This window comes from Balaenoptera ricei, chromosome 9 (genome assembly GCF_028023285.1).
Source record: "Balaenoptera ricei isolate mBalRic1 chromosome 9, mBalRic1.hap2, whole genome shotgun sequence".
Taxonomy (NCBI): Eukaryota; Metazoa; Chordata; class Mammalia; order Artiodactyla; family Balaenopteridae; genus Balaenoptera; species Balaenoptera ricei.
The window spans coordinates 78120975-78144757 of NC_082647.1; the positions used below are offsets into that span (position 1 = coordinate 78120975).

Sequence of the window (23783 nt, forward strand, 5' to 3'; positions counted from 1 at the left end):
AATTTTGATGAAGTGGGGAAAATGATCCATTGTTTCAGTGGTACTAAAAGATAAAGTAAAGAAACTATTCTGTGGTGATTTTGTGAAAAAAAGATGAGAACTTATTCCAATGGGTGTGTTTGTGTGTGATGTATCTGTGTGTGTGTGTGTGTGTGTGTGTGTGTGTGTGTGAGAGAGAGAGAGAGAGAGAGAGGGAGAGAAATGAGGGTTTTAATTAAAATTTTCTTTAAAAAAAGAAGGTTCTTTTCAAGAAAGATTCTTTTATTTGATATATGACATAACTGAGGACCAGAGAGCCTGGATAACTTGCTTCAAGACCTCAGGGCTGGTTAATGTCACAACTTGGGGCAGACCTCACATCTCCTGATTCTCTGTTCAGTGTATTTCATTTTTATCACAATGCTTGGTTATATGCAGTTAACCTTCAATTAGGGTTACCTTCTAGACAAAGTTATTAAGCAAAAATTGGCTTCAGGAAAGAAGACATTCCCAAACTTACAGAGGGAATATTTTCAGTCAACATGTTATGTGAAGTAGCTTCCAATTTGGAGGAACCAAGCAAGATTACCTTGGCATTCTCAGTGAAGCAGAACCAGAATATGAAGCTCTTGATGACACAAGATACATCAACAGTGTTTTTCTTCATGATGAAAGCAGTATTTATAAATTTCTAGCAGAATGTCATTTTTGAAATTTCACTTTATACCAATGTTGCTCTTGAAAGCAAAGTTTGTGCTTGCTAGGTTCCTGAATGTTGATGATGACCACAATCATATAATGAGTTTCAGTATTTTTTTCTTAAGAAATGTTGAGCAGAAGTTTCTAGTATCTTGACCTTTTGACAAGGAGTGAGACTGAATAAACCATCACAGGCCATAATCTATGCAGTTTCCCCCAGAATAGAAAATCCAAGGTCATCACAAACCAAAGAGCAAGAGATTCCATCCTTGGGTGAGAAGGCACTGGCTTTAGCTTGGGGATTTTTAAGGTGTCTTACATATTACACTTGTGCAAATATTTATCCAATTTTAAAATGTCTTACTCTTCAAGTTCCTCTTGAGAGGGCTTTCTTGAGCTAATCCTGCTCTTTTCTCAGTCTCCAGTTGAAATTTGCATTACCTTCAACTGTGTTTAATAAGCACAGTTCATTTGCAAATGGTATACAAATCAAATGAGATACTATATGTACAAGTATGTTTTTAAAATGTAAAGTACCAAACAGGTGATTTTATTGCCTTAATACTTACAGCCTTTACTGCGTCCTGCCTTCACGTTATGTTTCAAGATATATGCTTGCCTCTTGCAGCTGATTAGTGGTTGTTCAAGGGTAGTAATCACATCTTTTTATTTGTCCCCTTTCCGGTGTCTGACATAAGAAAGATGCTTCAATAATTTTAGTAGAAATGACTTAATACCTTGATCAATGAAGCCCATAACATTTTATGATGGTCCTATCATTAATAATAAATATTATGGGGACAGAAGTAGGCCACCTTACTATCACTATTATGCACAGGAAGTGCAAGAGGCCAGAACAATTTGAGGATTGATTCAAGTCACACAGTTGGAGTAGGGACCTTGTGCTGTGGGGAAGACAGGTTTGCAGAGAAAAGAATATCCTCTTATCACCATGACATTCAGGGCTAAGCAAGCATTGCTCTGTGATTTTTTTCTTTTTGTAGATATGATCAACAGTTGTATGGTAGGAAGTCTGGTTGGAGAGAGCACAAATTTCTATAGAACCACATTGTTATTTGGGTAAGTACTTTTGTCCAGTTTTGAGTCTGGAGTATAAAAATCACAATATGAAAAGTAAATTCATCTGTGCTTTGTTGGTAGCGTACAATAGAATGGATTCTGGTTCTAGTTGAGTACTTTGAAGATTTTAAGAAAAGGTTTACTCTTGTGAAATTAAAATGTCTTAGAATCTTCTGAATTTATATAAGATAGGTATTAGGATGCCAACCTTGACAGGTCTCTTTAAGTTTCTTTATTAGCTTTTCTGATGGGTAATCATAATTTTAAAATGTGCCCTCTTCTAAATCTTCTCTGTGGCTCCTGTCACCTCTCTCAGAGCCTTCTGATGGCTTCTAATCTAACTCAGAGTAAAAGCCAAAATCCTTAAAAGGTCCTCCAGAATCTGGACCCCACTGCCTCTCTGACCTCACCTCCTCTATCTCTTCTGTGCTAACTCCATCCAGCCACCCCGGCTTCCTTGCCTTCTTTGAATACTTCAAGCAGACTCTCGCCCCAGGCTTTGTTATTTGCTTCCTGGGAATGCTCTCCCCCGTGTGTCCACATGGCTTGCTCCCTTGCTTCCAGGTCATACATGAAGTTTCCCCTGACCACCTTATATAAAACAGCAACTACCCCCACACACACCTGGGATTCCATAGTCCCCTAGCCTTGCTTGATTTTCCTCCATGTGACATGCTGTATATTTGCTAGCTTATTCATGGAACATCAGCTCTACAAGGGTAGGGCTTTTGTTAGGTTTCATTGCTTGATTCCTAGCGTCTAGAGCTGGGACTGATGTACAGAAGGTCAGCAATTAATATTGAATGACTACATGAAACTGACCTGGTTTTTTGAAGTCCACTTCCTTCAGGAAGTCTTCCCAGTGTGAGTGGAATGTGGATTGCCATCCTCTTTAACTACAACCCCAACTTTTAATCCTCCCAGATACAGGAACACCTTACTCATATGAAAGGTCAAGGACAAAAATGCCATATATCTGCTAGTTCTATTTAGCATTTAATACATCTGTAGTGTTTCTAAAATATTAACAGATGAGTCCTGGAGTGGCTATGGGATTTGCCTCAAGTCACAGAGCCATGCGGTGGTACATCCAGAATGAATATGAACTTGGTGGATTTAGAGTCTCTTGCTTGGATTAGTGCTCATAATAATCTCTAGAGATTCTCCAACAACAAACATAAACAGGCTGGTTTTGCCTCCAGTCACATTTTTTTTCCCGCTTTGTTATATTGCCTTTACCTTGGAAGTTGAGGGGACATATCACTGAATAATGATCAAAGGACATGAATTCTAATCCAGGAGGGGTTCTTTTTCTTTGACCTTGGGTGAGAGACTTCATCTCTCCCATTCTCCATTTTCTCACCTATAAAATCATAAATAATAACATCTACTCAACCTAGTTCATAGGATCTAGTTATAGTGTGTTTAAAAGTGTTTTAAAAATAATAGTGTTAAATGACATACATCTTCACAACTATTATTAGGATTTTAGGATTCTGAATTTTTGGCAAAGCCTTCATTTTTAGCTTCTTGACTGAGTGAGCTCTTGTGATGGGCCATCAAACATGAGGGACAAGAAACTAAACTCCTTGCCACACTGTGGCTTGAGACATGGTTAAAAGGAATGAGCCTGTGCACCCATGGAATTGTATTAATTCATTCAATCCCTGGTCTAATAGCTTGGATGACTAAATTTAAACTGAAGAGACCAGCAAAAAGGAGTGGATATCTACTCCTGGGATATCCACCTCTTGTTTTCTACTTCTGTTTTCAAATGAATTGATCTTACTGCACTTATAAAAGTGTCTGTCAGAATCCTAAATATTGCTGCAACATTTTAAATAAAATTATGATATAATGTTCTAAAGAAAAATAAAACAAAGTAGACTTTCCTTTACCTTTTTTTTTTTACACTGTTTAGCTACTGAATTAATTCAGCAGTAAAAGACCCTTGCAAGAAAAAGGACAGAAAAAGAACTTTCTTTTAAAAAAATTAAATAAATTTCTGCACTGAAAAGGGAGGAATTGAATGGAGGAGGGATTATCCATAGGATATACTTATAGGAGAATTTAGGTAGGCAAAAGCAGTGAAGGAACTCATCTCTGGAAGTTGGCACTCTTGCTTTCCTTTTAGAAACATTTTATATATGTGTGTGTATATGCGTATGTGTATATATATATATATATATATATATATATATATATATATATATATATGGCTTTTTTGTTTTATTTAAAATATTTCTGGAGTTGACACAGAGTTCTTAATGAATAAAAATGAAGAGGATATAAACAACCTCATTATCCAAGAGCTTGTTTTTTGATGATTGAGACATGATAAATTTTCTTTGTTTTCTATTTTTATTAAAATTGAGATAATCAAAGATTAAGGTTTTATGAGACTATAATATTTTAGGGACAGAGAAGATTTTTTAAGTACCCCAAGAAGCTGGTATAGTGCTACCATGTGATCATCAGTGATTAGATAACCTATAAACAAATTTTGTGACAGAAAAATTCTTAAAAATTAAAAGTTGTAATTTCTGAAAGTACCAAAGGTATATTAAAATTTTTTAGAAAGAAAACCTGACTTGTGATGTGTGCTACAAAACAACCACCACTACCCAACAATAAGAACACAACAGGAAAAACATGCAAATACATGAAACAAATCAACCCACAAAATTATTATGGTCTGGGATGGAAATTCTGGAAGGGTTTCAGACCCAGTATTTTCCCCCTTTCTTTTATCAATTTACTTTTAATTAAGTATTAAGGTTTATGATTAGAATGAGACAATGGGGTGACAGGAAAGAAAAATGCAGTCTTAAAGAGCGTTTAAGACACAGTGACCTATAGGCTGATTGCTCTTTTTTTGCAATTTACTATTGATTCTCAGAAATAACTGATATCATGAATATTGATCTAGTGCGATTTGATGCTCTCAGAGGAAGGAGTAAAGTATATAATCGGAGGCTTCAGCTAAGAGTCATTCTTTATTGATGACACCATTATGGCAATTAATGAAAGAGTTAAATTCATTTTTGGATAATGAACATTTTGGAGCAATTTTTTATTATAACTGCAGCTGCACACAGTAAGCTGAGCCAAATGACAATGGGGCTGCCTCCTTTTTCTCAGTACAAACTTACTTTTTTCTCCTTCATAAGCAATAGTGGAAAACTGTGTGTGATTAGGAAACAGTCTTAGGTTGGCTTTGGACGCTACTTAGCTTTGCAAATTTGAGAAAGTGATTTAATTCCTTTGGGTCTCATTTAAATCTTTAAACTTGGGGAAATAATATCTACTTAGCTGACAGGATTTCTGTGAGAATTAATGAATGAAATATAAAATGGCTATTGTCAGGCAGGTAGCAATCAATAATTTCTGGTTTCTTTTTCTTTTCATCCCTTCTTCAGATTAACACTTTACTGGTTTTAGCTGCAGTTCAGGGTTAAGATAATAGGATGGTGATCACAAACAATGTGATTTGGGAACATTTTATGCATTTTTATAGAAAGAGATTGAAAAGGCACATTTCAGATTTAATCTAAAAAATCAGATCAATACTTGACTCTTTAATTTTAGTTTCCAAAAGAGGTCTGAATTTAATGCAAGTTAAACAGAAATGACACATTAAAAAAGTTATTAATATGCTGGTGTGGAATGATTGCTTCACCTGGAAAATCTTCTTTTCCCTCTCCACTTCTAAAGAAAACTTAGTCATAGCCAGTGTTATGTCTTTTAGGAAGCCTTTTCTAAACTTCTGCTCACTGTTGATTTCTCCTTTGTACCTACACACTATTCTACTTGCTCCTCTCTTAAAATGCCAAAGATAAAATGCTGTATGGTGTAAGTTATATTCTCTCACTGCCTTTACTAGTCATGAAGCTACTTGAGTGCAGAAAGGACTTAGTTACTCATTTTTTGCATCCTTTGCTGTACCTGACACTAATTCACTCTGAAAACCAAAGGTTCTCTGAAAAGTTTCAAAATTATACTATTTTTTAATACAGCAACTATGTTTGTCAAAGAGCACAAACTTCCAGTTATAAGATGAATAAGTTTGGGGGGAATCTAATGTATCCATACAGCATGGTGATTATAGCCAATAATACTGTATTGTATACTTGAAAGTTGCAAAGAGAATAGTTCTTAAATGTTCTCATCACAAAAAAAGTAATGGTAATTATGTGATGGGTTGGAGGTGTTAGCTAAGGCTATGATGGTAATCACTTTGTAATATATATGTATGTCAAATCAACATGTTGCACACTTTACACTTACAAAATGTTGTATGTCAATTATATCTCAATAAGCTGGAAATGTTTTTTTAAATAATAAAGAAAAATATTAATGGCCAGTCTTAGAACATCTAATCATACTTGGGTCAGTGGCTTAGTTTGTGGATGAACATGAATTTGTATTTGAGATGTTATTTTGCAAATTTAATATAGGGTGAACTCTGTGCTAGTAAAATTGTTTATAGTTTTTGGATGGAATTAAATATTTGAATATTCTGAAATGTTATTTAGTACTTTAACTTCTGGGGACTCTGCCACCTTATCAAATTCTAATTCATCTTAGACAGTGAAAAGAATCCTTTAACTCTCACAGTTGTGGAATGAAACACACCTAAGTGGAGTGTCTTTGTTACCTCAGGTACAATGCTAGGTGTTTGGGGAAAAAATGTGAAGGATGAGTATGTACTCTTGCCTGGTGATGTCACATATAGTGACTAAAGATAAACATGTCTTTAAACATATCTTTAAACATTTTAAATATAAAATGTGGACATTTGTTAAATATTTAAAGTAAGAGGGAGGTCACCCTCCTACACTGTTGGTGGGAATGTAGATTGGTACAGCCACTATGAAGAACAGTATGGAGGTTCCTTAAAAAACTAAAAATAGAGCTACCATATGATCCAGCAATCCCAATCCTGGGCATATATCCAGAGAAAAACATGGTCCAAAAGGATACAGGCACCCCAATGTTCATTGCAGTGCTGTTTACAATAGCCAAGACAAGGAAGCAACCTAAATGTCCATCGACAGAGGAGGAGAGAAAGAAGATGTGGTACATATATACAATGGAATATTACTCAGCCATTAAACAGAATGAGATAATGCCATTTGCAGCAACATGGATGGACCTAGAGATTGGCATACTAAGTGAAGTAAGTCAGACAGAGAAAGAGAAGTATCGTATGATATCGCTTATATGTGGAATCTAAAAAGAAGTAATACAAATGAACTTATTTACAAAACAGAAACAGACTCATAGACTTAGAGAATGAACTTATGGTTACCAGCGGGGAAGGGTGAGGGGACGGGATAGTTAGGGAGTTTGGAATTGACATGTACACACCGCTGTATTTAAAATGGATAACCAACAAGGACCTACTGTATAGCACAGGGAACTCTGCTCAATATTATGTAACAACCGATGTGGGAAAAGAATTTGAAAAAGAATAGATACATGTATATGTATAACTGAATCACTTTGCTGTACACCTGAAACTATCACAACATTGTTAATCAACTATACTCCAATATAAAATAAAAAGTTAAAAAAAAATAAAGAGGGAGGTCAGAAGAGTGACCTGTCCTTGAGTTCCTTAGCCATCTCCTCAGTGCCTACCTCAGCATATAACATCAGTTTCCTTAATCTTCGGAAGCTCTGCTCACTGCTCAGGCATTATGAGAGTTTTGCTAGGTTCCTAGGATGGTTTACTAAACCCGACTCCGGGAGACTTCCCATAATCAGCTGCTCCATTAGATGACAATCTAATCTTTTAAAATTCGTTAGAGAACAGCCTTCTATTTCAGTATATGATTGCCACCCTAGTCAGGAATTTTTTTCTGAACCCACTGAAAATACTTCCTTTCTCTATGTTGGCGTTCCAGTGTTGTGTTGAGGATGAATATTAGCAGAAATATATATGAAAGTGGAAAAACATGTATTTTCAACCCAACTGTGATAATATTTCCAGTGATTAGAAGCATTTAGAAGACTAGGTTATTGTGGGATAATACTGGGTGTCCCAAAGGTCACGAATGTAGGCTAAACTTATTTTTGAAGAATGTTAGTTATGTTTTTTAAAAAATGCTCTGAATATTTTCTTCAGACTCCAGACACCTTTACTGGTGATGTCCTTGTAAATATACTACAGTGTCCCAAAGTCTGGACACATAGAGGAAACAGAATATTCACTGTACTTTTTTTTTCCAATTAGCAAGGTGGTAGAATCCATTTCTTTTATACTTTATTGGGGATGATTATGTTTCTCTGCTTCATAGACAGGATGGCTTTTCAAATGGATCAAGAAAAATTAAGGATTATGAAATAATAATCATAGTAATAACAGTAACAACCATATGATCATAATAACAAGCAGCAGTAGCAGAAAGCTCAGGCCAAAGTGGAAAATTAGGTTTTCTAGAAGCTCCTGTTCTCCATTGTGTGACCTTACAATGAGAATCATTTCTCAAGCTTCTAGGCTACCAAAGCACAGATGCATGATGCATAAACAAATAAGTAATCACATGAGTGGTGTCCTTTGGGGGTTTAGATCTTATTCTGGTGACCCCAGGAAGCTGACCAGAGAGAAAGGGGCAAAAAAAAGTGCAGGATATTTATCTTTACGTTTTTGAAAATGCTTTTGATCAGCAGAGCTGGAACAAGTTTCTGTGCTTTTGTGGGAACCACAAATGTTCCAGGGGAGGAAGCGAGATCAAGAGCAGTTTGCTCTTTCAGGAACTTCAAAGCCCATTCATCTAAAGATGTGGCCATTACCATTTTGGCTTCCTCGCTGTGCCTTGGATGGCCCTGGACTTTTCAAGAGGAGAGCCTTGCTGGGTTGGGGCCAGCTCACACATATTCCTTAGAGTGCAGTGTCCCAGAAAATCTGCCCTTCCCAGCCTGTGCTCTGTGATTACCCCTCCAACCAGGAGTGAACCTTCTACCTACGGGAATGAATCAGACGCAGAGGTGAATGGGCAGCAAGGCTGGACTACCCATTTTCTGCCTCTGCCCCTCTTTCAGGTGTGGACAATTGTAAACATAAGAACAAAGCTAGACCATCTCCGTGAGGTTCCAGGCCTCTGGTCTCAGTAGTCTGTTTCTTTGCTGGTACCAGGAGATAAGTGTGCCACAGGAAAAAAAAAAAAAAAAAAAAAGAGAAAGAAAGAAATAGAGAAAGAAAAGCAACTAACAAACGAATGAGCAAAAATCCTGTCACAGCTGAGTGTCCTACTATCCAGCCCATTATGACTACCAGGTCCAGCAGTAACAAGGAGATGCCCTCTTCACTTATAATTCAAGCCTTGGGAATAAGGCTTGAATTAAGATTTGTTCAGTGAATTTAGATTTATTCTGGACATAAGATACACAATGATTTTCCAATCCAAAGTAAAACTCAAAACCAAAATAGAACACAAAATTTAAGGCAAGACCCTACTATTGCAGCCCCACTAATTCTTTTTTTAAATTGTTATTTTATGTTGGAGTATCATTGATTTACAATGTTGTGTTAGTTTCAGGTGTACAGCAAAGTTATACCTATATATATATCCATTCTTTTTCAGATTCTTTTCCCATATCGGTTATACAGAATATTGAGTATAGTTCCCTGTGTTATACAGTAGGTCCTGTTGATTATCTATTTTAAATATAGTAGTGTGTATATGTTAATTCCAACCTCCTAATTTATCCGCATCCCCCCTACTTTTCCTCTTTGGTAACCATAAATTTGTTTTCTAAGTCTGTAAATCTGTTTCTGTTTTGTAAATAAGTACATTTGTATCATTTTTTTAGATTCCACATATAAGTGATATCATATGATATTTGTCTTTCTTTGTCTGACTTACTTCATTTAGTATGAAAATCTCTAGGTCCATCCATCTTGCTGCAAATGGCATTATTTCATTCTTTTTTATGCAGCCCCACTAGTTCTGCTTCTATACTTTGAGACTGTTCTGCGGACTGGCTGCTGGTATAAGCCCCATGAAGCTGGGACCCCATCTGTCTTGTTAACTGTTGGGTCTCCAGGTCCCAGCATAAAGTATAAACTTATCTTTGGAATCAATGGCTGCATTCAGGACCTTATGGTTTGCTCTGTCACCTATTTATTATGTGATCTTGGATAAATTTCCTGTTGTGTAAAATTCTCAGTTTTTCCATTCTCAAACATTTTAGCCCAGGCCTGCAAATCACGCAAAGGAATGTTATGAGTGTTATTCCTAAGATAATGCATCCTCGACGCTGGCTGTGTCTTGGAGCACCTCTGGCAGTATGCACAGTAAGTGGGAGTGCTTTCTTTTTTCTTTTCATTTGGGTGCACTCTGGTTACCACGTCACCCTGACAGCTGAGTTCACTTTTATGTGCTTCAGTGAGTGAAGATCATAATGCTGACATCCTGAATTTCCAACTCTGTCAAGTGAGGAGTAGAAGCAAGTTCATCTTTCAGGAAGGCCTTTTGTAACTCTATGATTTTAGTCTATTCCATTTTCTGGAACTCGTCTCAGAATAAAAAGTGAGAGAGATTATATTGTACTGTGAACACATAAAATGACAGTGACATTGCATTTCTTTAAACGGTTAATAGCCCTCTCTGTTTCCTCTGTTTGTAACTGCCTTGGGTAGTTTAAGCTTTCCTTTTACATGATGAGTGCATGGAATTTTATTCAAAATAATTTGGGAAAGTCTCGTGCCACGAAACGTAATTCTCATTTAAATATTTATTTTAGAATTCAAGATGACATGGCTCTTTCAGATGGAGAAATTTTACTAATAAAAAATGCTTTGAAGCTTTTTTTTTTTTTTTTTTTTTTTAAATATCGTAAGGTGTAGAGTCTAAGGCTCAGCTTCCAAAGTTCGGGTGTTTTATGAATCACCTTAGCTCCAAATAATTGAGAAAGTGTCCCAGGAGCATTAAAGGGATAATAAAAAGGAGCACAAGAAGAAACCTATTTTGAACTTATTTACTGATCGTCTTTCATTCCTTTAATAAACATTCCATTAATAGTGAGAGTATGTCAGAAACTGTGTTAGGTGTTTGGTATCAAAGTCCTCAACTTCCCAGAGTTCTTCTGTTACGTATAAAAGCAGCACTGGATCTGATGACTTGGATTTCAACCTTGTTCCCTGCCACTAACCAGATGATGATCTTGGGCAAATCACATTCACTTTTGGGGCTTCATCTATAAAACAGGGACAAACAAGAGATCCACTGCTAATGCTCTTTGGTTTTAAATTTGCCTCAAATACGAAGAGAGAACATAACTAATGGACGGTGCTTAGGTTAAAAAAAAAGCCAGCCATTCTAGAAGCATATACTTTTCTTTCTTGAAATTAATTTGTTAATGAAAAAAACATACACATTTAATTTTCACAAAAAGAATCACATTATAAATCTATCGACTGTTTTTCTCATTCTGTATTCCTTCAGTAAACATTGATATAATGTGCAACTCTGTACCCGAAAATGTGTTGGGTATTTGAGATCAGAGATGAAACATATGTTCTCTGCCTTGAAAAAAGCTCACAATCTAGTAACGGAGATAGAGAAGGAAATATGAATTTGGGTGTTAAGTGCTATTTATAATCAACAAATATTTACTGAACGTCTACTATGCTTGGGCTACATCAGTGAATAAAACCGACAATAATTTGTTTTCATGGAGTTTATATTCAAGTGTGAAGATCAAACAATAAAGAATAAACATGAAAATGTTAATGTGATATGAGAGAAGGTGAAAAAATCATGGAGTAAATAAAAGTAGAGCAGGTTAAAGGGAAATAGGGCACACGTGGTGGGGTTGGAGGCAGTGAGTTGCAGTCTTAAGAAGGATTGCCAGGTGGGTCTCAATAAGAGGCTGGGGTTTAAGTAAAGCTTGACGGAAGTAAGATGTCTGGGGAAAGGGCATTACAATCAGAGGGAACTGGGGGTGGGAAAGCCCTAAGTTTGGAAACAAAGGTGGCTGGAGTGAAGTGAGCAAGAGGGAGAGTAAAAGGTGATGACAGAGGAGCAGCAAGGGATTGCGGGGGGAGGGCAGATCAGGTAGGACCTTGTAGAACACTGTAAGGACTTTGACTTTGACTGTGAGTGACATGGGGGAACTCCCTAAGAGGTTTTGAGCAGAGGAGTGGCTCGCTCTGGCTTACACTATAAAAGGGCATCCTGGCTGTTGTGTTGTGGCTGCGTTGGAGGTGGCCAAGAGTAAATCAATTCGGAGACTATTCTAGGGATGCAGTGTTGAGGTGTTGCTGGCTTGGACCAGGGTAGTAGCAGTTGAGATGGAATAAGTGAAGGTGCTAGATAGGGCAGAAGGGGCTGGGGTGAGAGTGTTCTAGGTGGAGGAAACAGCATAGACAGAGGGCACAAAGGCAAAAATAAAGGCGCGTGCTTGGCGAACTGCAAGTAGTCTTAATGGAAGGAAGGGTGAATGCGGGTGTGTGGCAGGAGATGAGTCTAGAGAAGTCATTAGATCTTACGCCAGGAGAATTTACTGTTTAGAAGAAACTTTAGCAAAGCATAGTTCTGCCAAATCTCTTTTGCAAAAGGAATATTCATATTGGGTTAACTTCAAGGAATGCGCATGGTGGCCATTGCTGGAACTTGCTAGTAGGGATATACCAAGGGACAGAGGAGTATTCTCAGGAGGCTTAGCTCTTCCATTCTGAGAGGGCTAGAGCTCTAAGGGCATTGGCTACAACTGTCTGTCAGAAGAATCCCAGAGTAAATGCGTGGACTTCAGGCAGCTGGCTGGAAGAGGGCTTTTTTGATCTGAGCAAAGATTGTGTAGTGTTTGCTAAGCGTTCACTATTGTGCCTAGTCCACTACCTCAATATTCAAGTTAGAAAATCAGAGATACTACTTCAGAAAAAAAAAATGTAAAACACACGTGCTTTTCAATAGCTAACTAGGTTAGCCTTATTATTTAATATACATATTTAGCTAATTCATCATCTCAGTATCCTCCAGTAGTAAGGCATTTTCTTGTCCAAGTCTCACTGCTATGCATATGTACCTGGTGGCTGGTCTAAATTCCCTCTTTTCTGTAGTTGGAATCTGTTTTTCACCCTTCTATTCTCTTCAGAGATGGAGAATGATTGGCAATGTCAAGCAAATTGAGAAGGTGAAAATCGCACTTTGTGGTCAGGTCTGCACAGCCAAACTAAATTGTAGAATCAAACTCAGTAATTGAACAAGTAGACAAAAAGAAGATCCTGTTGGGTGATCCTCTCGGCCTGAACCAAGATGGTGGAGTAGAAGGACGTGCTCTCACTCCCTCTTGTGAGAACACCAGAATCACAACTAGCTGCTGGACAGTCATCGACAGGAAGACACTAGAACTCACCAAAAAAGATACCCCACATCCAAAGACAAAGGAGAACCCACAGTGAGATGGTAGGAGGGGCACAATCACAGTAAAATCAAATCCCATAACCACTGGGTGGGTGACTCACACTGGAGAACACTTATACCACAGAAGTCCACCCACTGGAGTGAAGGTTCTGAGCCCCACATCAGGCTTCCCAACCTGGGGGTCTGGCAACAGGAGGAGGAATTCCTAGAGAATCAGACTTTGAAGGCTAGTGGGATTTGATGGCAGGACTTCGACAGGGCTGGGGGAAACAGAGACTACACTCTTGGAGGGCACACACAAAGTAGTGTGCACATCGGGACCCAGGGGAAGGAGCAGTGACCCCATAGGAGACTGAACCAGACCTACCTGCTAGTGTCAGAGGGCCTCCTGCAGAGGCGGGGGGTGGCTGTGGCTCACCGTGGGGACAAGGACACTGGCAGCAGAAGTTCTGGGAAGTACTCCTTGGCGTGAGCCCTCCCAGAGTCTGCCATTAGCCCCACCAAAGAGCCCAGGTAGGCTGCAGTGTTGGGTTGCCTCAGGCCAAACAACCAACAGTGAGGGTACCCAACCCCACCCATCAGCAGTCAGGTGGATTAAAGTTTTACTAAGCTCTGCCCACCAGAGCAACAGTCAGCTCTACCCACCACCAGTCCCTCCCATCAGGAAACTTGCACAAGCCTCTTAGATAGCCTCATCCACCAGAGGGCAGACAGCAGAAGCAAGAAGAACTGCAATCCTGCAGCCTGTGGAACAAAAACCACATTCACAGAAAGATAGACAAGATGAAAAGGCAGAGGGCTATGTGCCAGATGAAGGAACAAGATAAAACCCCAGAAAAACAACTAAATGAAGTGGAGATAGGCAACCATCCAGAAAAAGAATTCAGAATAATGATAGTGAAGAAGATCCAGGACCTCGGAAAAAGAATGGAGGCAAAGATCGAGAAGATGCAAGAAATATTTAACAAAGACCTAGAAGAATTAAAGAACAAACAAACAGAGATGAACAATACAATAACTGAAATGAAAACTACACTAGAAGGAATCAATAGCAGAATAACTGAGGCAGAAGAAAGGATAAGTGACCTGGAAGACAGAATAGTGGAATTCACTGCTGCAGAGCAGAATAAAGAAAAAAAGAATGAAAAGAAATGACAACTTAAGAGATCTCTGGGACAATATTAAATGCAACAACATTCACATTATAGGGGTCCCAGAAGGAGAAGAGAGAGAGAAAGGACCCGAGAAAATATTTGAAGAGATTATAGTTGAAAACTTCTGTAACATGGGAAAGGAAATAGCCACCCAAGTTCAGGAAGAGCAGAGAGTCCCATACAGGATAAACCCAAGGAAAAACACGCTGAGACACATAGTAATCAAATGGGCAAAAATTAAAGACAAAAATTATTGAAAGCAGCAGGGGAAAAATGACAAATAACATACAAGGGAACTCCCATAAGGTTTACGGCTGATTTCTCAGCAGAAACTCTACAAGCCAGAAGGGATTGGCATGATATAGTTAAAGTGATGAAAGGGCAGAACCTACAACCAAGATTACTCTACCCGGCAAAGATCTCATTCAGATTTGATGGAGAAATCAAAAGCTTTACAGACAAGCAAAAGCTAAAAGAATTCAGCACCACCAAACCAGCTCTACAACAAATGCTAAAGGAACTTCTCTAAGTGGGAAACACAAGAGAAGAAAAGGACCTACAAAAACAAACCCAAAACAATCAAGAAAATGGTCATAGGAACATACATATTGATAATTACCTTAAACGTGAATGGATTAAATGCTCCAACCAAAAGACACAGCCTTGCTGAATGGATACAAAAACAAGACCCATCTATATGCTGTCTACAAGAGACCCACTTCAGACCTAGGGACACATACAGACTGAAAGTGAGGGCATGGAAAAAGATATTCCATGCAAATGGAAATCAAAAGAAAGCTAGAGTAGCAATACTCATATCAGATCAAATAGACTTTAAAATAAAGAATGTTACAAGACACAAGGAAGGACACTACACAATAATCAAGGGATCAATCCAAGAAGAAGATATAACAATTATAAATATATATGCACCCAACATAGGAGCACCTCAATACATAAGGCAACTGCTAACAACTATAAAAGAGGAAACTGACAGTAGCACAATAATAGTAGGGGACTTTAACACCTCACTTACACCAATGGACAGATCATCCAAAATGAAAATAAATAAGAAAACAGAAGCTTTAAATGACACAATGGACCAGATAGATTTAATTTATATTTGTAGGACATTCCATCCAAAACAGCAGATTACACTTTGTTCTCCAGTGCGCACGGAACATTCTCCAGGATAGATCCCATCTTGGGTCACAAATCAAGCCTCAGTAAATTTAAGAAAATTGAAATCATATCAAGCATCTTTTCTGACCACAACGCTATGAGATTAGAAATGAATTACAGGGAAAAAAACCGTAAAAAACACAAACGCATGGAGGCTAAACAATACGTTACTAAATAACCAAGAGATCACTGAAGAAGTCAAAGAGGAAATCAGAAAATACCTAGAGACAAATGACAATGAAAACACGATGATCCAAAACCTATGGGATGCAACAAAAGCAGTTCTAAGAGGGAATTTTATAGCTATACAAACCTACGTCAAGAAACAAGGAAAATCTCAAATAAACAATCTAACCTTACACCTGAAGGAACTAGAGAAAGAAGAACAAACAAAACCCAAAGTTAGCAGAAGGAAGGAAATCATAAAGATCAGAGCAGAAATAAATGAAATAGAAACAAAGAAAACAATAGCTAAGATCAATAAAACTAAAAGCTGGTTCTTTGAGAACATAAACAAAATTGATAAACCATTAGCCAGACTCATCAAGAAAAAGAGGGAGAGGACTCAAATCAATAAAATTAGAAATGAAACAGAAGAAGTTACAACAGACACCACAGAAATACAAAGCATCTTAAGAGACTACTACAAGCAGCTCTATGCCAATAAAATGGACAACCTGGAAGAAATGGAAAAATTCTTAGAAAGGTATAACCTAAGACTGAACCAGGAAGAAACAGAAAATATGAACAGACCAATCACAAGTAATGAAATTGAAACTGTGATTAAAAATCTTCCAACAAACAAAAGTCCAGGACCAGATGGCTTCACAGGTGAATTCTATCAAACATTTAGAGAAGAGCTAACACCCATCCTTCTCAAACTCTTCCAAAAAATTGCAGAGGAAGGAACACTCCCAAACTCATTCTATGAGGCCACCATCACCCTGATACCAAAACCAGACAAAGATACTACAAAAAAAGAAAATTACACACTAATATCACTGATGAATATAGATGCAAACATCCTCAACAAAATGCTAGCAAACAGAATCCAACAACACATTAAAAGGATCATACTCCATGATTAAGTGGGATTTATCCCAGGGATGCAAGGATTCTTCAATATACGCAAATCAATCAATGTGATACACCATATTAACAAACTGAAGAATAAAAACCATATGATCATCTCAATAGATGCAGAAAAAGCTTTTGACAAAATTCAACACCTATTTATGATAAAAACTCTCCAGAAAGTGGGCATAGAGGGAACCTACCTCAACATAATAAAGGCCATATATGACAAACCCACAGAAAACATCATTCTCAATGGTGAAAAACTGAAAGCATTTCCTCAAAGATCAGGAACAAGACAAGGATGTCCACTCTCACCACTATTATTCAACATAGTTTTGGAAGACCTAGCCACGGCAATCAGAGAAGAAAAAGAAATAAAAGGAATACAAATTGGAAAAGAAGAAGTAAACCTGTCACTGTTTGCAGATGACATGACACTATACATAGAGTATCCTAAAGATGCCACCAGAAAACTACTAGAGCTAATCAATGAATTTGGTAATGTTGCAGGATACAAAATTGATGCACAGAAATCTCTTGCATTCCTATACACTAATGATGAAGAATCTGAAAGAGAAATTAAGGAAACACTCCCATGTACCATTGCAACAAAAACAATAAAATGCCTAGGAATAAACCTGCCTAGGGAGACAAAAGACCTGTATGCAGAAAAGTATAAGACACTGATGAAAGAAATTAACGATGATGCCAACAGATGGAGAGATATACCATGTACTTGGATTGGAAGAATCAATATTGTGAAAATGACTATACTACCCAAAGCACTCTACAGATTCAATGCAATCCCTATCAAATTACCCATGGCATTTTTTAAGGAACTAGAACAAAAAAATCTTAAAATTTGTATGGAGACACAAAAGACCCCGAATAGCCAAAGCAGTCTTGAGGGAAAAAAACGGAGCTGGAGGAATCAGACTCCCTGACTTCAGACTATACTACAAAGCTACAGTAATCAAGACAATATGGTACTGGCACAAAAACAGAAACATAGATCAATGGAACAAGATAGAAAGCCCAGAGATAAACCCACGCACCTATGGTCAACTAATCTATGACAAAGGAGGCAAGGATATACAATGGAGAAAAGATATTCTCTTCAATAAGTGGTGCTGGGAAAACTGGACAGCTACATGTAAAAGAATGAAATTAGGCCACTCCCTAGCACCATACACAAAAATAAACTCAAAATGGATTCGAGACCCAAATGTAAGACCAGACACTATAAAACTCTTAGAGGAAAACATAGGAAGAAGACTCTTTGACATAAATCACAGCAAGATCTTTTTTGATCCACCACCTAGAGTCATGGAAATAAAAAGAAAAATAAACAAATGGGACCTAATGAAAGTTAAAAGCTTTTGCACAGCAAAGAAAACCATAAAGAAGACGAAAAGGCAACCCTCACAATGGGAGAAAATATTTGCAAACGAATCAACAGACAAAGGATTAATCTCCAAAATATATAAACAGCTCCTGTAGCTCAATATTAAAAAAAATAACCCAATCCAAAAATGGGCAGAAGACCTAAATAGACATTTCTCCAAAGAAGACATACAGATGGCCAAGAATCACATGAAAAGCTGCTCAACATCACTAATTATTAGAGAAATGCAAATCAAAACTACAATGAGGTATCACCTCACACCAGTTAGAATGGGCATCATCTGAAAATCTACAAACAACAAGTACTGGAGAGGGTGTGGAGAAAAGGGAACCCTCTTGCACTGTTGGTGGGAATGTAAATTGATACAGCCACTACGGAGAACAGTATGGAGGTTCCTTAAAAAACTAAAAATAGAAGTACCATATGATCCAGCAATCCCACTACTGGGCGTATACCCTGAGAAAACCATAATTCAGAAAGACACGTGCACCCCAATGTTCATTGCAGCACTATTTACAATAGCCAGGTCATGGAAGCAACCTAAATGCCCATCAACAGACCAATGGATAAAGAAGATGTGGTACATATATACAATGGAATATTACTCAGCCATAAAAAGGAATGAAATCGGGTCATTTGTTGAGACGTGGATGGATCTAGAGACTGTCATACAGAGTGAAGTAAGTCAGAAAGGGAAAAACACATATCGTATATTAACGCATGTATGTGGACCCTAGAAAAATGGCACAGATGAACTGGTTTGCAGGGCAGAAGTTGAGACACAGATGTAGAGAACAAACGTATGGACACCAAGCGGGGAAAGCAGCAGGGGGGTGGGGGGTGCTGGTGTGATGAATTGGGCGATTGGGATTGACATGTATACGCTGATGTGTATAAACTGATGACTAATAAGAACCTGCTGTATAAAAAAATAAATAAAATAAAATTCAAAAATTCAAAAAAAAAAAAAAGAAGATCCTGTTGTTTTATTTATCCAAATAATGGCCTTATTTTTTCACTTTTCTTTGCCATTTCAGACTCAGTCAGTGAAATGAAGGAAAATATTTTGCTTACAGAAAACACCTTGTAAAGGCTCTCTGAAATCCAAGAGGTTTGTTTCTATTAGCTGTTGATGAATGGATATATTTGTATATTTGCATACTAAGGAGTAATGAACTAGAATAACAGAGTTAATTAATACTTGTGGTGCATAAAGATAAATGGTTACCCCAAGGGTGGTCTGAAAGGGGAGAAGGATGATAATCTTATCCATCTTTAAGAATTAAGTGCATTGTAGATGCTATTTATAGATACCTGAGAGTTCATTTATATTTAGAGTAAAGATATTCTTTTTTACTGACTCTGTGGTCCAATCTTATATTCTGGAGATGTCACTGTGAACTGATCTGGGATTTTAAGATAAACCCTGAATTAATAAATAAATATGTGGAACACACACACAAACACACACATTCCTATATGGTATATACCTGTGGGAGTACAGGGCACAGGAAAGTTTTAATCTTTACCATTTACAGTGGTCATTCTAATGATAAAGGTGGTATCCATCAGATGAATAGGAGGGAATACTGACAAAATTGATCTCCACTACTCTTGGCTCCCTCTGGGTGGAATGAAGAAAGGATGTGCAAAAATGCAGTCTGCTAATTTTTGTTCTTATTTTTAAGGCTAGTTTAGGGGTTAGAGTTCTAGAATAGGAGCCAATTGTCATGAGGTCTTTTCTCAGTACTACCAGTGATTTTTCAGGCCATTTGACTTCTGAGTGATTATCGGTAAGGGAGATGTGAGAACTGCCACTTGCTCCAGTGAGAGTATGATTTGAGCATACAAACTTTCATGTCTTGGATGATAAATCAATTGAAACAGACTCTGCAGACTAGAATGATGCCCTAGTGGCGTGGGAGATGATTAGCAATTTAGACAATGAAAGCATTTTATCACTGTAATATTTTTGGCATCAAAATCTTCTGTGCCCAATAATATTACTTACCATTTTAGAATTTAGGATTAAGCTAAAATCCCCAAAACTAGTACCTTAATGCACTGATATCACATGCACCTTAGAGGAGAATACAGTTCTATAGATTTCTTGCTTTTTATATATTAGTAGTGCATTAAAACACAGTGCTATATTGAGAAATGTTTAGACCATATTTATAAAGAAATGAAGGAGCAGCAATAACCACTTTGAATACAGCTTTGGATGTTCACGCCTGTATCAGAATGACTTCCATCAGTCTTCAGTTTGCTTAAAGTCAAGCTCCCAGGAAAACAGTTTCATTTCATAACATCATTTGAGAAAATCCACAGCTCTAAATACTGACATGGAAATGTTGCTGTACAGCAGAAGACATAAACTCAAATGCCTGGAATCACCATGCTGAGTATCTTTCCCTCTCCCTCCCTAATTAGGCTCTGGGAAAAGAGTGACTTTTTTCTCTCCCCCACTGAGAAAGTTATGAGACTCTTTTGGTCAAATCACCCAGAAGGAAAGCTTGGAAGTTCCTGTTCCTTAGAGAGTTGCCAATTCTGCTAAAGAAGATTAAATGCCCATATCACACGTGTCATATCCTACAGCTAATCACAAGAAAGAGAATAAATGTAGCATGGCCCGCATCTAGGCAGCTACCACAGATCAGTCCAGCCTAGGGGGCCTTTCAGTTTCATGTGGTGTACCAGCCAAGATATTCACTCAAAAATAAGTAAGAACATCAAAAAGCCATTGTATTGCATCTTGGAATATTTCACAGTTTGAACCCCTTGTGTAGCTCTGAAAAAAAAAAGAAAAGATTTCTGAGTCGGGGGCAGAGGTATTTGATTCCTCTTTGATTCACTGTTCGCACCATAGAAGATGATTAAAGGCTCCTCGCTTACCTGTGAAGTTGATTTTCAGCAAGTAATCTCTGTACAACTTCTTTCCGTCCAGGATCCTCATGGCGTCGCAGAGCTTGGTGGTGTTGGGACAGAGGGTGCGCTGCATTTTGTGCAGCGCGTGGGCCATGGCGTACACCGCGTTCACCACGAACATGATCTTGGATTCTTGCTCGTAGTTGCTGCTGTCGATGGCCAGGTGCTTGTCGCAAGGGCGCCGGTGGTTGTGCTTGTTCTGGAGGCTACACTGGAACTTCTGCTCCCAGAAGTCCCGGAACCAGGGGTTGCGGTGGTTGCTGTAGGGGCTGAGGCTCTGGAAGTAGCGGTCGAACGGGCGGACGCGCTGGGAGGCGAGCTCCAGCGTGATGGCGCCGTCGGCCACGTGCTCGCTGCCCTTGACGATGCTCTCCTGCGCGCCCCAGCCGTCGCTCGCCACCCAGGTGAAGGAGGCGTTGGCGCGGCTGGCGGCGGCGATGAGCTCGCGCGAGTCGTCGCTGCGCATGAAGAGGACCACGACGCGCGCGTTGGGCTTCTGCAGCAGCTCGCGGATCACGCTGTCGTAGGACTTGCGGATGTTGGAGCGACCCACCTTCTCCGCCGTGGCGATGCAGATGTTGCGCAGGCGGGCTTCCTGCTCGAAGGCCTCGATCCCTGTCTCCCCGTAGTCGCCCTCGGAGGCCACAGTGGACACGTAGGTCCAGTTGAAGAAACGCAAGATCTCGGCCATGGCTTTGGCCTGGTAGAAGTCGGGGGGCACGGTCCTGGCAAAATAATCATAGCGCGACTTGTCGCTGAGCTTGGCGCTGGTGGACGCGTAGCTTATCTGCGGGATCTGGAACAGCCTCAGTAGGTTGGCCACCTGGGGGAGGGAGACAGGGGAGGTACCATTTTTAGAAACCCAGAGGTAACTGACTGCACCTGAAAGATGAAAGATAGCAGGCCTTTACCCAGCTCCCTTTTCACCTCTAGATCGCTAAGCTTTTCTGGACGCTTTGCCAGATACTTACCTGGATACTGTATTTGGGGTATTAGGGAATAGGTTCCAAGCAGGTAATTCAAGGGTGGGGAAAAGACAAAGAGAAATGAGAAGGGCACTCCTCTTTATCTCCTAGACTTTATAATAGACGCTCTTCCAGGATCAATCCTGTGCAGGTGTCCCAGTGAGGTTGTTTTAAGTTTCTGGGGTCCTCTTATAACTCAGTCTAACAATGAACTACAGTGAATTGGCCAAATTAGGTTTTTAGACAACTTGGCTGCGGTTGTATAGAAAGAGGCTGGGTGTTGTCTAATTCTCACTTCCCCCTCTTTTGCTAAAAACAGCAGTCTCTGAAAGAGTTTAATTTGGGAACTGTATGCCACATGGACAGTCCACATTAGACATTTATTATCTAGGTTAAGCCAAAAAAAAAAAATTCATTTTTTTTTGGTCCATGCCAAATTTTAGGCATATGCCTTTCTAAACTTCTGACGAGCTTGACCAACATTTTCTTTGCCTTTTTAACATTTTGTTTCTGTTTGGACTATACATAGTCCAAGGATACAAATGCTATTCTTATGATATTTTTGATTAAAAAGCAAATAAGGAAGTATCGAGGACCTGGTCAAAAAAAGAACCATTTACTTTAAAATGTTTACTTATTTTGAATAAAGAATGTAAAATTGTTATAATTTACCCATCAATAATATTTCACTGTTTTTATTTATTACAGAATAAAAAAGGAAAGTGACACTAGCGTATCAAGGAGCATTTTATGCTTAGAGTATTTGTGAAATTTATACATTTAAAAATATATACACAGATTATATGTAAATCTAATAATAAATTTGTTTTTATTTTTCCTGGCTACCTACCTCGCGTATTCTGAACATTTCTATCTCTTCACTGACTTTAGTTACATAATATACTAAGTGGACTTTAATTGGAAACAACGTTGAATATTCCAATATACTCTATGAGTACTTTGAAATTTCCCTTCTGGAAATTGTGGTTTCAGGTTTATATTTGACATGTAGGAAGCACAGCTTGAAATAGGCAGCTGTTAGCAAAGAGCACAAGTAATATCAAACAACTGACAGCTGAGTCCTGATTAATCATCATTTCATCTGGCAACAGAAACCAACAGCCAAATTCATACACAGCCACGTGGCATGTTCTTAGATATCGGGCCTGTTATTAAAACCAACCCTTAATGTAGCCCAGAGCTATCAAAAATGTTTTCCGTATCTTTTCAAAACCTGGTACCTCTCACGTAACTACAAAGAGAAGAGCAAGAAAATCTGGTGCTTAGCACACAATATAATGCAAATTTAGGATCCAGATATTTTTTGCATTTGGTAAAGACTCTTTTTTAATATATATCCTAGGATGTGAGTGAATTTTGGGGAATGGAGGTGAGTGGATGGGTGAGTGGGTAGATGAAGGCTAGTATGCCATTTACTTTTTCTCTTCTCACGCCTAGACACCCTGAACAAAATGACCTCTATTGGTTCATTTGAACAGGGGGGTGTTGCTTCTTTCCTCAGCCTGATTGAGATGGCACTGAGCCAGTACTGTCCTCACTTCTGTACTGAGTACCTGGCTTCTTTCGGATGCAAGTACCACTGTGGCAGACTGGTGATAAGAGCCCTGTCTGTGCATGGGCTTGGCTTGATTCTGGAGTTTCTGGGTGACACTGGAGAGGCCATCTCTTCTGGATGCTACAGTTTTCTAATCTTCAGGTTCTATTCATCAGGACCTGAACCCCTCAGGGAGGCAGAGAATGAAAGCACCAGAAAAATGCCCAGAGACATCATTTTCTGGCATCTAGGAACCACAGTGAAAGGGTCCTAAACTGCTGAAACTTTTTTTCTCCCGGAGGGATATGAGTAATGAAAAGCTGCTGAAGAAAAAAAGTTCTTGTCTTTTGACGGATAGGATCCTGTGGCTTCATTCTACCTCTCCAG

General features: G+C 38.6%; 1 protein-coding gene across 2 annotated transcripts in view; it reads right to left on the minus strand.

The window, feature by feature from the left end:
* Window positions 1–23783, minus strand: part of GRM3 (glutamate metabotropic receptor 3) — a 104342-nt gene that overhangs the window by 62338 nt on the left and 18221 nt on the right. For both annotated transcript variants that reach the window (XM_059932862.1, XM_059932863.1), the window contains exon 2: window positions 20844–21699. In XM_059932862.1, coding sequence (XP_059788845.1) covers window positions 20844–21699 — 856 coding nt within the window. The remainder of the gene's footprint in view (window positions 1–20843; window positions 21700–23783) is intronic.